This window comes from Triturus cristatus, chromosome 11 (genome assembly GCF_964204655.1).
Source record: "Triturus cristatus chromosome 11, aTriCri1.1, whole genome shotgun sequence".
Taxonomy (NCBI): Eukaryota; Metazoa; Chordata; class Amphibia; order Caudata; family Salamandridae; genus Triturus; species Triturus cristatus.
Genome location: NC_140594.1, coordinates 228,540,287 through 228,557,742, shown reverse-complemented (window position 1 = coordinate 228,557,742; position 17,456 = coordinate 228,540,287). Strand labels below are relative to the sequence as shown.

Below are 17,456 nucleotides of genomic sequence, written 5' to 3'. Positions count from 1 at the left end.
GAGCACCCGCATACACGTGTGACCACAAGCACCACTTAAAACAATCGTGCACAAATCTTTTACATAGTATAGGATACAACATCCTATACTACGTACCGTGCTGACAACAGGTTGCTATTGACTGCATGGACGGTAGTTGATTAACGGAAGTCAGCGGAGGTGGAGGAGCAAGCGGCGGAGCTTGGCAGCAGTGCAGGCAGAGCCAAGTGCCAAGAGCCCCCGCCGAAACACCAAACCAACATCGGTATAGGTGCCAACACGGCATCAACATTAGGCCTGGGCGGTGAACTTTGCTCCGTTCGCGGAGTTTGAAGAGTTTACTGCACTCCGTGGAGCTCGTGGAGTGCAGAAAACTCCGCTTTGCAATGTGCAGAGGAGTTTTTCCTCGGGTAGAATTTCTACTTGAGCGGCAGGAATACCAGCAAAAACTGCAGTTCGCACTGCACTCCGCCACTCGCGGAACTTCGCAGAGTTTATTTGTAACTTCGCTAAGTTCCGCGTAGCAAAACTCAGCAAACTATGCCCAGGCCTGATCAACATACAGGTCACAAGCCACAGCCGCAACAGCTACAGCTGCCGACCGCAGAGACGGCAGAGTGGCGAGAGCTGGGGGAAAGAAGGCGGAAGGTCCTCGCGGTCCCCGCCCGATTTCGCGGAGCCGGCAGATATTAGGTCGGTGCGGCTTGCGAAACCGTGAGCTTTTAGGAATAACAATTATCTTGCTGACCTTGCTAACTCACATTAAAGCTCAGCAAAGTATAGCTGAGGCTCGTGGCTATTCCAGCTCTCATCTCACCTCAGCTCAAGCGCAAGCCTTAAACTTGGACCCAGTCCCAGTCGTCAAATTTTTGGCTAGCTGAAGGATGGCCTTCCCATCTATAGAACAGTAGGAAAGGCACTAGAGCCCCAATGGATCCAGGGGCATCAGGCCACAGGTTATTGGAAGCTTTTGGAGAAGGAAGGAGGTGTGAGAGCCGCCCCCCAGGAATCCCACACCTGATCCATTTCACACCTGACCGAAAGAAAAATCGGCCCATAGCTGGAAAGGGTGAGTGGAATGTAAAGACGCACAGAGAAAAGGCGGGAGAGAAGCGTGGGGCGAAGTGAGCAAATAAGTACGGTAGCCTTAGAGGTGCCTGGGGGAGGCTTGCAGGGGGTGTTGGAGCTTCTACTCAGAACCACACAAATTCAATCAACACCCCGACCAATCAACACCCAAGCCCAAACTGCTATCACCGCTTTTCGCCCCCACCTGACAACTGCAGCCACTAAGGTAACTCAAACATAAATAAAAAAAAGTGAAAAAGCAGTCATTACCAATCAGACCACTTTCAGCAAGAAAACAAGACAATCAAGGCAGCAGCCCACAACCTACAGTCTGTCAACCATTAAATCAAATAGAAGAGAGAAAAATGAGTTCTGGAAAAATCCGTCAGGCATATACATGGAAAAATTTGGAAAAGCGTCCACTCAAAGGACCTCACCCCCACCCCAAGCAAAAAAATGAAAATGACCAGGCAAAAAGAGAGACTGGTTTCAGCACCAACACCGGAACTAGCACTTTTCAAATTTGGGGGAAATAATGGAAAACAGAAATTCTTCTTTCTAAAGGACCCAAATGGCCGCCATATATGCCTCGTCGGATGAGGCACCCTGTCTGCCAAGTCCTATATTCCCTAACAAATCGGGCAAATTAAGACCTCAGATATAAGGATACCCAATAACACAGGCTAAATTAACTCAACCCAATGAAAGTACCCTACACTCCCTGAAACTCAGCCTAGAGGCATGCGTAGGGAAGTCCGCCCAACAGGGGTAACCATTCCAAGTGGATTGATTAAAACAACTGCACAGGTGTACTCAAGTGAAACACCGCTGGATTCGACCAAGGTAGCGGCAAGTAGAACAAATTAAGGCAAGAAATGAGCCCCAAAAAAAGCCACCGGTGATAAAAACCGCATCCAAGAAACACCACAGGAAGGAGCTTGGATTTGCTTCTTCACATTATCAAATGACGCTAATCTTGCTCCAAGATGTGGAAATTAACGCATTAAACCAAGCCGCAATCCACTCATCTAACCCAGGGCAAAACTCCACCGCAGCCTCGCCCATGGGAAGGCCAGCCGGGGCAGAAGGGGGAGGGACAGCCTCCACATCAATAAAACTAATCTTTAGCTGGACCAGCAGGAGAGAAATAAAAAAGATGAAATCGCTCAATCTCCAGTAAGTCGGAAACTATTGACATCACCTATCACGATTTCATCTGTAAGTGGAGTGAAACTCTGCTAAGAACATTACAGCAAGCCATAAAGGTATTAAACTTTCAAATAGATTAATTAGAGGTGTAGATCGACTTAATGAATCTGATAGCAGAACATACAGCAGGAATAAACATAAAACTGGAAACAATAACGGCTCAAATCACAAAAGGAAAGGAAATAATAAAGTACAAGTTAGTGGCCACTTACTAAATTCCAACTGTGGATGCGGACAAATAATAGACAAACTGGCTTCCCTTCCAGAAATTCTTACAGGAATTTTACATGTGGTACAACCGACAGAAAAAAACGGAACCCATAACTACAATACAATAGAACAATGAGACTTAAGACCCAGCGGGACTTACAAAGACAATAAACCCTGCACAAGTGGGAAGTGAAATAAACAAGGAAGCACAGAAAATGAGATGTATAAGTAAAAATTAGGACGTAACCCAATTAATGCCCATCCCCAGCTCACCAAGTAGAATATCCACAAAAAGGCAACAAAAGGGAGCCCGGAAGGCCAGGCTTAAGTTTAGTAAACAAACAGCCCCCAGAGCCAGACAAATGTATCCAATTTTCACCCAACAGTCTATAACCAGCCCAAAAAACATAAGTAAAATAGAGACAACATTGGACATGTCCAGTCCAGGGTCAAACGCGCCAGATCTCTCAGCCACTTCAAATAAATCAACACAAAGCAAAGTCCACCCGCCTGATCAAGTAAATAGAAACGAAGTAACCAATAGAAAAAATATCTTGTCAAATAACAAGGGGATCCGAAGTTTGGAAGTCCAACACCAAGGCCAGAACAAAAACACAAACACAAACACAAACCATGAGGTGAACCAAGAAACCTAAGGGGGCATTCAGTTCCAGCTCCAACGGGACACAGTGAAACAAATCAAGAGAAAGAGGTACCAAGAACAAACACAAAAATGTCAGGAAATCAAATAAAAAATCAAGACAAAGCGGCAGTAACACCAACAGTGAAAATGTCAGGTAATGAAACAATAATAGAACCGGGCAAAAGGAACCCAAAACAGGTCATCATAAAGAAGAAGGCCGTGTTTGTAGATTACACATTGAAGAACCAACAAGGGTAAGAGTATTCACGGATAGGAACAAGATGCAAAACAGGGAGCCCGGTATGAGAAACTATAAAAAAAGGTAAACCCAATATCTCAAACCAAGATTAGGTCATCAAAGAGAACCTACGCCCAAAAAGTTAAATCACTCCCGAAAACTCTAAGAACTTAATGGACACCAACCAGGAAACAAATTATTCAAGTTACACAGCTGAGACCACACCAAAATTGATATTTCAGCCAGAATACTCAACAAAGGGGAGACAGGATACATTAAACAGAGGCAATCTGCTAAGACAGTTTAAAGAAATTCCGGAACTAAGAAGCATAACATCTGCAGATCTCCTAGCAGTAGAATTCCAAAGAACGGAAAATAGATCTGAAATAGAAGCAACATTAACTACCTGGACTTCCAACAAGATGGTGGACCAGATTTATGCAACTAGATCAATTTTCGAAGTCTGGGGAATAACTTAAAAGCACCACAAACACCCTAAATACCCATACCCTTTATTACAAAAAACAGAGGCATCAAAAAAAGAACAATTCATAGAGAAGGGTCCAAAGTCAGTCCTGAGGGGAGCTACAAATACGTCACCCAAAGCACAGAAAAACCCTGTCCCCAGCCAGAGAGAATCTAGGCAAAGTCTACCACAATCTAAACAACAGATAGAAGACAACTAGGACTGGTCATGGATGCCCAAGGACCCGAGTCAACAACGGACCTGATAAAAGCATGGGGCTCCAAAGGGACGAAACTTCAGGGGTTCATCTCAGTTCACATATAGAGGACGTCTTTAAGACCTGTTCTTGGAATGTCCACCGATTCTGAGAAATGGGCCAAGACCATGAGACTTTGACCTCTTTACAAAGTTTTGATTTAATATTATTACAAAAACATGGAATCTTACCCCAAGTTCGATAACAGGTTATGAAGACCACCATGTGTGGGCAGAAAGATTTTCCAACTTCGGTCACCCAAGTGGGGGCTTGTCAATATATACCACTGTAAAATTTGGCTGGATTTCAGAAGAACTAGATGCGTGAGAAAATCGGCTGCAAGGTTTTTAACTCGATTGTAAATGCCCCACACATTCAAAGAACTGGCAGTTAATGATTATAAACGTATACATTCATTCTGAAAATAATGGAAGAAAGAAAGATCGATCAGCCTGGTGAACCTGATAAAGGTGCTGCAAACCACCCATCAACACTGTGAAATGATTATCTCAGGGGACTTTAATATCAATTTTGCAAGGAGTAACCTGAATAGGGGAAAGAGTCAAAGCGAGCCTGAAGCCCTGAAATTAAGACAAGAGCTGGAAGCACTAGGCCTAACAATTCTGAATGGAAACACAAAGGGTGATAGACCGAGGCCATTACTTTTTGAGCAGTAAAAGGCAATCAACCATAGACTACATCTTCATCAGTAAGAAATTTCTCCACACAGTTGATGCCTTTCAAATCAGCCCCCGTCCGGAAAGTGACCACTTTCCGTAAGAGTTGAATTTAAACATCCAACTGCACCAGACAAGTAATGCAAAGGTCTTAACCGAAATGCCAGTAATGTACAACCTAAGAAAACTAAAGTGGTGTGGAACTAATATAAAACAAATCATGGATGCTATTTCCGAATATGCAAACAACACAGGGATCCCAAACAAGCAACACATTGTACATAATTGGGAGAATCTAAGAAAAATCCTATTAAAAGAATTCCCATCAACACAAGCATGCCAGAGGAAATCAGGAACGAATCATGGTACAACACACAGCTTGGCGACCAGAAAAGAAAAACTGCAAGAGAGGTGAGAACCCAGGCCGTGGCAGCAAGAAAAGGGACAACACCGGACAAAAGTAAAATTACAGAAATGAGGAAGAAATATAGGGACAAATGCAGGGAGGCAAATTAGGCGTATAAGGAAATCCTTTGGGGCACATTACGCTGGGCAAACAAACTACCAAATAGCAGGGAATATTGGAGAATAATAAAAAACCTAACAAAAAGACCAAGACAGCACCAAAACGCAGGAATAAGCGAAGAAACATGGAAACAAAATGTCCACAAATTGTCTAACAACCCCAAAAACAACAAGAATATGAAGGAGATTACGGAAAGTCGTTAAAGAGGGAAGGAACAGAGCAACAACCTTCAGCCCCCAATTACAGAAACGCATGCAATCAGTAGGAGACTCATTAGACTTGAGTACCTATGAACCCAACACGCTAACTGATGCAAAACAACTAAAAGGTGTAATAAAAAAACTAAAACAGAAGGAGCAGCAGGGCCGAATGGCCTCCCAAACGCACTATTCAAGCAAGCACCAGACATTTGAGCAGGCTATTTCACGCCTCTTTTCAACTCCATATACAGCCAGAACAAGATACCAACTTCTTGGAAAGGGAACATATTCAATCCAATATATAACAAGCATTTGCAATGCAATCAGTCTCACCTTTGGGACCCTGTATGTATTTAGCTATGCAGCACTTTAGCCTGGGTGCTGAAACATCTACTGTTCTTTAACACGGAGGAAAAGTAAACACCAAACTGCGTGACACACCAGGTATGGGAACACATGGAGAGAAATATTGCCTTTTAAAGGGAAATGGTATAGTTCAAAGCTCTGTTTTTAATATAAAATCAGGGCCTTCGGTGGTCATATCACTGAAAATACAAGATTTGAAAAACATATTATTGTCTACGAGGGCTTGTGGAAGACAATTTCTATGGACTGGAATCTAGAGAATACGAAAATGATTCTGGTATTTTACTGACCTCTGCTGGTCGTTTTCTATTAAGAAAGTTAAATAGAGGCAGTTGCCAGAAAAATAATAAATAAAAAGTCCCTCAGCAGAAAGCAATTCTGGTATTTTACTGACCTCTACTGGTCATTTTCTATCAAGACAGTTAAAAAGAGGCAGTTGAACAAGCAGAAAGCAATTCTGGTATTTTACTGACCTCTACTGGTCGTTTTCTATCAAGACAGTTAAATAGAGGCAGTTGAACAGAAAAAAAAGTCCCTAAGCGGAAGCAGACAAATCCTAGGGCTGATCTCCAGAGCCCACAAAGTACATACACATAAGTATATACTAAAGTATACACAAGAGGTCTCGAATGCCTGACCTAAAAATGGAAGTTGCACCCAGCCAGAGAATTACAGGCTGATAGCCTTGATCGACGTAGAGGCTAAACTATATGTATCCTACATCCTAGTACACCTTCAAGTATGGCTGGAAGAGAAGTGTGCAATTCCGAAATTCCAAACAATTCAGGGCCGGCATGGGAACAACTACAAACATGGAAGCCCTGGCTATTTTAACAGAAAAAGCCATAAGAAGAAAAGCTCGACTGTTCGCATGTTTCATAGACTTAAAATCGGCGTTGGATGGAGTTCCATGAGATCGACTCTGGGGAAAAATTGAAAGTATGGGTGCTACCACAACAATTACTCTACGCCATTATAACTCTACACAGCGACACCTGGGCTAGGTTGAAACTTGCAGATGGCAGCAGAGTGTCAGCCAAGTTAAACACCAATCACAGCCTGAAACAAGGCTGTTTACTGGAAACAAGCTTATTTAACCTATACCTTGCTGACAGTTACCTGTTAAAAGCCAAGTGTCACCCACTCAACCTGGCAAACGAGTCAATATCATACCTTCAATACGCAGACAATATAGTGGTTATGAGCCAAAGTCCGATCGGTCCGCAAAGAGTCATAAATGACCTGATAAATTACCTCGATCAGCAAGGGTAGGAGCTGAACAAGAAGAAAACAAAGGTGGTGCACTTAGTGGACACCCAGTTCAGCAAATTTAAATGGCACGTAAAGGGGGAAGAAGAGACAGGTTCATATAAATATTTGGGTGTTTAAAGCTGGGGCGACGTATGTCACTCATGGATCATAAAAGGGAAATGAGAGCTAAAGCCAATCATTAATCTTTGCATATAAATTGCTGAAAAAGAAATTGAGCTGCCCCTCCTACAGCCACCTGTTGAAAGTGATGGCAGCGCAAATATTACCCACCCTGACATATGGCCTGGAAATATGGCATGGCAAGGAAACTGAAATACTGAACGAGCTCCAGATCAAGGTGTACAAGGCAGTTCCAGCACAGAACCGTTTAGAATTTGGACTTCAGAACCAGAAATATGAAAGAATGAACACCTTTGTGAAACTATGTTGAAAGTTCCGATCCTCAGAATCTGGGCCATTGAACAGCTTATGCTGGGCAGAAATCAAGGCACAGACAGACCAAAAACTATGCAACTCATGGGGTGAACACCTAAGAATAGCCTTAGTGAAAGTGGGTGTCCAAGAGGCATGGGATAGTAAGGCGGACAGGGCAGCATTTAACAGGGTCTGCAACAATACCGAAAAAGAAAAGATCCCTCCGGGAAGACAAAAACATTCTGGGCAATGGACGTCATGGATGGACAGTAATTAAATAATACACACATCTCAAGCCGGATGTCACTTTATGCATAGCCCTTTTACTCCCGAGGTGGGTTGACAAACTGTTTACATCTGAAAAGATGATAATTCCCAAATGTTCTTATGTTTTTTAATTGATCATGATGCATATGATTTTCTCTTATTCAGGATGTTGCCTCTAATGTTAATGTTTACCTTTTTGATTGTGCTTGTATTTTCCTGTATGTGAAGAATTTGAACATGCTTTTTCTTAGTTTATATGCCTTCGATGAAAAGACACTTTTTAGCATTTTATTGTACTTGTATTTTATTTTTTTCAAGGAATTTATTGATAGATTGCTGTGCTCATGTTTTTATTAAGTTGTCAATAAATAAACACTGAACACATTTAGTGTGAGTAAATTTACAGGGGGATAGGCAAATCACGGCTTTTTGCTCTGCTTTCCAACTTCGCTTAAAATCATTTAAAGAAAGATCCTTACCCTGTTGGTGACAGTGTAAATACACAATATCTTCTAAACGAATAGTCATTGCATAGTCCCAGTAGACACTAGAAGAGATTAAAACAGAAGTTCTATTTAGCTTTTTATTGACATTCAAAGACACGCATTAAACAATATTGTTATTATACTATCAAACATTAATGATCAAGGCATTTGGCAGGGGGCAGTCTTCCATGAAAAACTCCCCCATCCCACATAAAAAGTGCTGGTAAATCATTTTTGTAAACGTACAACCTACATTCATAAACCACTATGTCCTTGTTAGAAATGGGGGTCTCTAGGTGGCAATGGTTTGTGCCTTTGTCCAAATAGGGACCCTTTCTTCTGGTCAGGGTAAGAGTTACGCCCTTAGACAACCCCTGCTCACCCCCTTGGCAGGAGCAGACAGGCTTATTTCAGACGCAAGGTGTAATGCAGTTGTGCACACATACATTAATACGGTGAAAACACCACAAATGGACACCACACCAGTTTAAAGAAATAGGAAATCTTTATCTAAACAAAACAAGACCAAAATGGCAAAAAACCATCATACATATGTCAAGCTATCACCAAAAGCTTGTAGCAACAAATAGCTCCACCTAGGGCTCTTATGACGTTGTGACCGCTGTAAAAACCCAAAGAACGGTGCCGACCGCGAGGTGCACGGCGTCAGGCCCGGAGTCACACAGACCCCAAAGAACAGTAGCTTGGTAAACAATGAAAACAAAGACCACAGGGGAGGTGAGGTGTCAGTTCCTTACTGCAATGCAGACGAAGGCGAGGAGTCTGTTCCTTACTTTTGCCGGGGAGGTGATGTCACGGTGGCATCGAGGCGCAGGTTCTTTACCTCTATGGATTCGAGAGGTCACCCACGTCAAGTATCAGCTCTGCGATGATGAAGCACCAGTGTCGGTGAGGTTGGGGCTGTGGTGCGAGTCGGGGCAGTGCGTCGTGAGCATCACGAGTAGTGCCCTCGGCTCCGGTGCAGGCAGCGACCTCGGTAAGAGCGTCAGTCGGTACAGTGCGGCGGCGGCAGGCGGCTGGGCTGAAGTGCAAGTCGGGGCGGTGCATCATACACTTCATGAGCGGTGACCATGGCTTTACTGCAGGTCAGTATGCATGTGGGGTGGTGAGATGCACACCTGTTGTATTCTTTGTTTAACTTCTATTTTAAAAGTCTGTTTAACAATTTCAGACATTTTGGCGTGCAATGCTAGAAACGCGCTCCGTCCAATTGCGCTTGCAAATAAACATGAACACATAAGGACCCATTTCGATCCCCAATCAAGGAGCACAACCTAGCCCGTAACTCAATAGTTCCAATAAATCAAATTGGTACTTGTACTCTTCTACTCATTTTCTTCATTCTTTTGCAGCATTTTTTCACTTATTATTCGATTTATTTTATCCATTCTTAGCCACTTCCCAAAGAACTTCACAAACAGGAGGTATTTCCACATATAGCGACTTTATTCAAAGTGCACCCAATGCATTTCGGGAAAGATTTCCCTTTGTCAGGGGTATCCATGAAAAAACCATTAACAGAGCACTATTAGTCTAAAATGTTTGCAAAACTCATTACGTGCATAACATCAAAATCTCTATTGCTTAACAACCAATTTATGACTTTCTAACGTTATGTACACACAAAAGTGCTAACCAACATTACTCCCTTGTGCTTAAAAATATTAATTCACTGTATCGTCGCTTGTTAAACAATCCCGCTGTTGTACCAACATGTCACATGGTTCTTGACAAAACTCTCAATTTATAAACTAAGACTGAAGCCCCATATCACACCACTTCTTTGCTGTTATCTGACATCTAAAGAGATCACGCTTACCGTAATATATGTGGCTTTAAAAACACAGATCAAGAGACCCAGCTTGCTCGGTTTACATTTTCATTATCGTTTCAGCAAGTGCCTTAGCACGTCCGCGTGGAGAGTAGATATATAAACTGTTTGTACTTCCCGCCACCGTTTATAACTCCTCCCACTGTTTTCAAGAATGCCATCAATTAACTGGGTGTGAGCTACAAGCTCAACTCCAGTGTTACCAACTTACGTTAAAATTGTTGCTTTAACTCTGAAAAACTGCATATACCAGCATACTGAAATACAGCATTCTGGTATATGCAGTTTTTCAGAGTTTTAGCAACAATTGTTAACCAGCTCCTTCCTTCATAACCTCGCTAAGCTGCCTGAGCACAAAAGCAGAGTGGGGTCAGAGGGAGGGCTATGGAAGGTGGGGTGGGTGGGGTATCCCAATACATTTGTCAGGGAAGTGAAACCAGATGATTTCAATCAAGAGGAAAACAAGACAAGCCCGGCAGAGCGTGGCGCGCGCGGGCGCTTGGGAGCGGACCCTTTGAAGTGCTCCCAAAAAGCGGATTGCATGGCGGCACGATGCGCGTGATTGTGCGCGTGCTAGCCATGCAAACCGCTTTTTGGGAGCACTTTTAAAAGCCCCTATAGTCTCGCCTTGCGATCGCTTACGCGATAGCAAGGCGAGACCTAAAAATGGTTTCAGCAGTCCTCCTTCATACTTAGTAAATTGATTGCTCGCTACGCAGATAGTTCACAAAGGTCTCGCATAAATGTGAATTGCACATTTAGCTGTTTTCTTTTGCATCTTGTGTCCAAAGAAAATATTTTTCCCCAATGAAAACCCTATGTTCATCACTCGAAATAAATGTTTTGATGAACCCTTTCCAATCCCTGCATAGAGACACTAGGGCCCTCAATAAGACCTGGTAGGCTGGCCGCCACACGTCTGGCACAGCAGAAGTGACCAAGAAAAAGGCAACTTACCTAATACAAAGTTCTCCCCTGAATGGATGGGGAAATGCTCCAAAAACATGGCGGGAGCACTCTAACTAAAACTGTCTCATTTCAGCTGGTCTGCTATGTCATAAAGGCTCAGTAAGAATTTGTATCATAAGCAGATCCTCAAAATTAAGTTTACTATCTGAAAAATAAAATTAACATGTTCCTGGTGCGCTGGAAGATATTTACTAGCACATGGGAGACATTGCTCCTTTTATTTTTGTACTTGGGACCATTTGTGCCTTTCTTAAAGCTTTTGTGATTTTAATCAACGATTAGCATTATCATCATTATCAACTTTCTTTATTCAAATGTCAGACGATCATAAAAATATACAAAAAACAAATAAATATAAAATATACACAGCTATAAATTCATACCTTTACGATAAAATGTAGCTGAACATAAAATATACACAGATATAAATTCATACCTTTACGATAATATACAGTGGATTCGAGAAAGCTACCCACTCTGAAACACACATCCTCATATGTCAACAATTGTAAATAAAGTAGGGCAACTCTACATTGCTTAAATGTATGCACTCTTAGAACAGAGTAACAGAACACATGATTTAAAAAGGCAATACAATTTACAAAATAGAATAAAATGCAGCAGGGATTGAGCAGATGTGCCGTCCAAATCACCATAATACCCCAAAGGAAAATATAGTAAATAACATAGTACTGGCTCTGAATCTCGAAAAGGGAGCCCTTTCCCAAATATTGTGTACTGCGGTCAAATAAGGCTCCAAACATACATTAGTTTTTAAAAGTCTAACAGGTGGCTTACTAAGTTCCAGACTTTTCCTTTTAAAACAACGCCTTTCCAAAGATATTCTTTTGACAGACGATTTGTCACCTTTACAGATAGTAGATGGATTGTCAAAGAAAGATCTATCTAACTCAGAAAAACTCAGCTGAACATATTTGAGCCAGTGAATGTTCAGGCTATGCGCACATCGCAAACAATCATCAATGATCATCATCAATGATAGACTGACTCAAAGTAGCCCAAGGGTTATTCTACACTGAGACCTAGATCAAAAATGCCCCAACTTAATATGGCCCTCAGGGTACAGCAGAGCAAGTTCTTCAATAGTGCGATGTAGAATGGGGAAGGGAGAGAAAGTGGTTGCAATATCTATTCTCATCTGTTTGCATAGCACGACAATCTGTAAATCCCCAAACCCCATTCCCTTACATAGCAGTAGGAACGCACTGTTTCTTATACATCTCTGAAAGAGAAGGAAAGGGCTCACCCCCTACAGTTTGACAAATATTAAAAAGAGAGCTCATAACTTGAGAAAACATTTCAATGGCAAATTTAGACACAGTTCCATTGTACCTAGCCTCTCTCCAATCCCATACGGACAATCTGGCGGTAATTTGTTACTGCTAAGCACCCATTCCCTCAATCTGTTAAAAATAACCTTCCCAATAATTTCAACAGTTGAATCACTTATGGGGATGGGTCTGCAACATCTGGGATCGGTAACACTCCCTTCCTTAAAATTTATAGAACTAGACCACAAATGATGGAGTTCAACGGTTTCTATATTAGTAAATACATAGACCAGCAAAGAAGCCCCAAAATTGACTCTACATTTAAAAATGTCAATGGGCACCTCAAGCAACCCAGGAGTTTTATTAGAACTCTGTTTTATACCAATAATATGTTCTTCTACAGTGAAATGCATATTATTAATTATATTTCTATTAATGGTAAGATCAACGGTGGGATTACTATCTGAATTGGGCAGCAAATGTTACTAAAATGTTCACTAGTACTACTCATTGCGGAAAATGGAAACTTTTGTGCTGTAAGCACATTAACCTCTCCAAAACACACACAGGTTTTTTTTTTTAAAGTGGCAGCCACGGTTAAACGATCCCAATTATCAAAGTCAAAGTCAAAACAAGCTTTATTCGGTATATAAAAGAATATCCATAAAAGCATTCTACATAGTAAAAAGACACATTGTCCCAAAAAGTTATTTCATCAAAATACCTTCTCCTGATGTCCCCCCTGGTAAAATTATATAAAAAAGAGGTACATATTTCAACAGTAATATATAAACACCATAGTAATCAATTAATGTATCGTAGAGCACATAAAACTATAAAAACGTTTTAAAAATACATTGATATATTTAAAAAGGCTAGCGATTTTATAAACTATTCAGTTTCATAAACAAGTGATTCCAGATGTGAGAGCTCTTTCCTTCGCTTGATGGCTAGTCGGGTGAAGGCAATTACCGCATTACAAATCGAAACATGTTCTAGGTTACAAATGAAATAAAAAGCGGTTTTATAGGAGTATAAACTATTGGAAATAAAGAGTGGGCATAGAATTAATTTCCTTAAGTCCCTATAAAAATTACAAAATAATACAAAGTGCAGTGTGCTTTGGGCAGATTTACCATTATATGGGCACATTGGAACATTTACGCTCCATTTACCCATCTTTGGGAATGCTATCTGATAATGCAGCGTTCTCAGCCTTAATCTAGTCAAATAAAATCTATGTTGTGTATTTCTAATAAAAATAAGATAAGGCTGGGTGCCCAATGATTAAGGCCCTTCACAATATAATCTAACGTTTGATTTGGCACGCAACCTGGTTTCCCGTATTGTTTACCTAGATCCAAGGAGTCTCGTTTTCAGCTCCCCCTTACTAAAGTTCTCGATACTCGCTGGGTCTCTGGAATCAGGGTTCACGTCACACTCAGTAAGGAGATCATGGATATATTTTAACCATGGTATTTTCTTCGAGTGATCAAGACTTAAACAGTCACATATTATTTCCTTGGTAAAATGGGTTTCTTCCTTTGTCAAAATTCGATACCATAAATTTATAGTAGATATGCTAATCAGGTCACTTAGAAAAGGAACATCTGCTTCTCTATGGACAATGTAGGTAGCCGTGGAATTGGGGACTGATAACACTCTACGTAAGAATTTATTTTCCAATGTTTGTAATATGGGGGTGTCTGCCATCCCCCCATAACGCTCCACCTTAGCATACCCCTGATATGCATGTACTCCCATATAGTTTTAAAATCTCTCGCACAAGCTTATTACCTATTTTTTGTGAAAATCTAAAAATAGCTCCACTTGTCCTTAAAAATGTCAATTTACTTAAGTTAATATGTGCATTCCAAGTACCTTTACAATTAAAAAGCAATCCTAAATCAGAAAACGTTGAAGTCCTTTCAATTGGTGCACCGTTAATACAATGGGTACTGCTTTTAGTTTGACTTTTCCCACAGGTCATAACCAGGGTCTTAGACAAATTAATCGCTAGGTCTTTATCCGTCATAAACTTTGTAAAATTGTCGATCAAAAGTTGAAGACCGTTAGCAGTCCTGGAAATCAGGACTGCATCGTCAGCACATAATAAAACAGGTGTTACACGTTTGCCTACAGTAGGGGCATCAGCTTTTAGACCCTGCAATAAAAGATCAACTCCATTTATAAAGAATGAAAATAAAAGTGGTGCAAGGACGTAGCCTTGTCTAATCCCTCGGGTAACTCTAAAGTGCGTTTTGCATTCCCCATTCTGTCCGGAACGTATCTTTAATGTTAAATGGACATAGATTTGGGACAAGAGACTAATGAGGTTATATGGGGCACCCATCCCATTCCAGCGTTTGCCATAACATGGTATGGTTTACTAGATCGAACACGCTGGAGAGATCAACAAAGCAGAGATGGAGTAAACCCGTCTTTGCACGGGTATATTTCCCTATAAGCAAGTCTAAATTAATACATTGTTCAACCGTACCGATTCCCTTTCTGAAGCCGTATTGTGCTTCAGTTAGTATATTCCCATCCTTCACCCAACACTCCAATCTAGCTAGCAGAATTCTGCCCATGAGTTTGAATGTGGAGTCAAGGAGGGAAATCGGAGGGTAACATTTAGCACTAGCTCTATTACCTTTTTTGAAAATCGGGACGATCACACTTTCGACCCATGTTGCGGACAACACCCCATCAGTAACCGCGTTTAAAAAATGTACTAAAATGGGGGACCAAAAATCAGTATTATGTTTAAAAATGTCTATCTGGACCCCATCCGGGCCAGCAGCCTTCCCACTTGCACTATCTTGTAAGGCAATTCCAATCTCTTCTGTGCTAATAGTATCGATTTTACTAATTTTTAATAAGATGAAATTGCCATCCCTTATCCTTTCAAATGTAATTCTTTCTTTTATGCACAGCCTCTTTGTATATTGTAAGTGCCTTCAAACTTCAATGGAGTTCCTGAACGTGGTGGTCACTACTTTGAGCAGGTTCCAACTGCACAAGAGCAAGATCCCTTGAACCAGTGTTGGGTTTCTGAAACAGGTTGGCACACTGGCAAGAGCAAAAACGTTTCAATTAAATCACATAACACCATACACTGAGGTCCTAAATTACCTCCCAGACCATTACCTTGCACGCAAGCCAAAACAATGGCTAAATTAGTTTTAATAAAAAAATCAAAAAATGTATCAGAAACAGGCAAAGCCAGACTAACCAAAGTCCATTATGTTGGGGCAACAACTGAATAACATTATCCACGGACACCTTTTCGAAACCTAGTGGTAAAGTGAACGATGCTACCAGGGTATTATGATCCCCATATCTGACATCCAATGTGTCACTCTTCAGCAAACACTGAAACATCACACAAGTCGTAAATATTTAATCCAATATAAAGACGCATCCTCTTCGATGGAACATTGGAATCCATGGCTCATTGTTATATTCAATCTCCTCAATATAAGTAAGATCACGGGCCAGAACATAGTGGCCTAACTCATTACACCTGCCATAGGAGAAACCTTATGTGAAAAAAGCATCAAACCAATATAGATGTGTGCCTAATTAATTAGTGAGAAAAGTAAACTTAGCGTTAAAATCACCGCAAATCAAGACATTACATTCTGATGAAGAGGATTTATGTAGTCCTTAAGTTTATCAAATAGCTTAAAAATAGATAAGAAATTCTTATTTACAATGCTTAAGAACTCTTTTTGAAAATTAATAATGTAAAATTTAAGACTATGCAAGCCAATCACCTGAATCATTTGGATCTCGGTGCTGCTAGAATCCAAGGGAGCAAAAGTCTCTCTGACCCCAAGCTTAACCCAAATTGAAAAGTCTCCTTTGGGACACCCAAAATTAGTAGGACTCGCAGATATGGAATAACAAATATACCCATTACTCTAAAGAGGGGCAGTAGCCCAACTTTTTCTTTGCAATATTATAAATTCATAGTTCCCGGTCAATGATACTAAGTCTGGCTGAGTAACATTAGTATGGATCCCTGCAACATTTTGTGAGATAAAACTAAAATCAGGAGCGTTCTTCATGGTCGTAAGATCCGATACTGTCTCCATTAAGCCATCAACCAGCCTAATTACACCGCGAGGACACAAACCATCAAGCAGACTTGAGTCAATCAATCCCTGCGAAACCTTTCAATACTGCAAACTTGTTGGACAGTGGAAAGGTATTGGCACTGGTTGAATCAAATTCAAACTTGGTTCCGGTAGGAGAATATAACAAGGATTAAAAGGATATGTGACATGAGATGGCTTATAAAAATATCCTAACAGAAGAGGATGAATATGTGAACATTCTGAAAAAGAAAAACTGGGTTTAGCTAAAAGACTGCGTAATATATGAAGGTCTTTGAAATTAACAACCATACAATGCCCAAACAGGGCCTTCGAGGACAGTCCAACCCAATCCACCCTTCTGGCCATAAGTATTTGCTTGCTGTGCATGATGTTGGATCCCATATGCTTACATAACAGTGAAGCACCTTACATATCAATAGTTCACTAGTTTGAGCTTAGGAACATTGACCAAGACTAAAATAGACAGACTTGCAGAAAGGGAAAAACTCAAAATATCTAACTTCTGCGAGGAGTTTTCCTCCTGAGGAACTGCTGGGAAGAAGTACCCACGTGATTACTAGCAGTATGTCCAGAGTTAATAAAGGGATGAACATTAGCCGGGACAACCAAAGGGAGGCGGGGACACATTTGGGAACATAGGGCGGCATAGGGATTGGCCAATAGGAATGAAATTACCGATGTTCACCTGCTGAGTGCCTAAGGACAAAAAAGGTCCGCTACACCTTCCGTCACAAGGAGCACCCCCTGGTGCAAATGGAAGGCCCTTAGCAATATTACACGAAGTGAATTTCGCCATGCTCAATTCGATTACATCCAACTGATTTAAAAACAACTTAAACTGCACTTTTAGTAGTGCTTCAAATCTGGCACATAGGTCGTTTAAAAGGTTCAGATCACTCAAAGACACCAAAGTACTGTATTTAGAGCCAACTCCTTTTTTGAC

At 41.1% G+C, this 17,456-nt stretch overlaps 1 protein-coding gene across 2 annotated transcripts in view; it reads right to left on the bottom strand.

The window, feature by feature from the left end:
- The window catches only part of SGSM1 (small G protein signaling modulator 1), a 1,300,548-nt gene that overhangs the window by 482,431 nt on the left and 800,661 nt on the right, over positions 1-17,456 (bottom strand). For both annotated transcript variants that reach the window (XM_085636109.1, XM_085636110.1), the window contains exon 10: positions 8,271-8,338. In XM_085636109.1, coding sequence (XP_085492235.1) covers positions 8,271-8,338 — 68 coding nt within the window. The remainder of the gene's footprint in view (positions 1-8,270; positions 8,339-17,456) is intronic.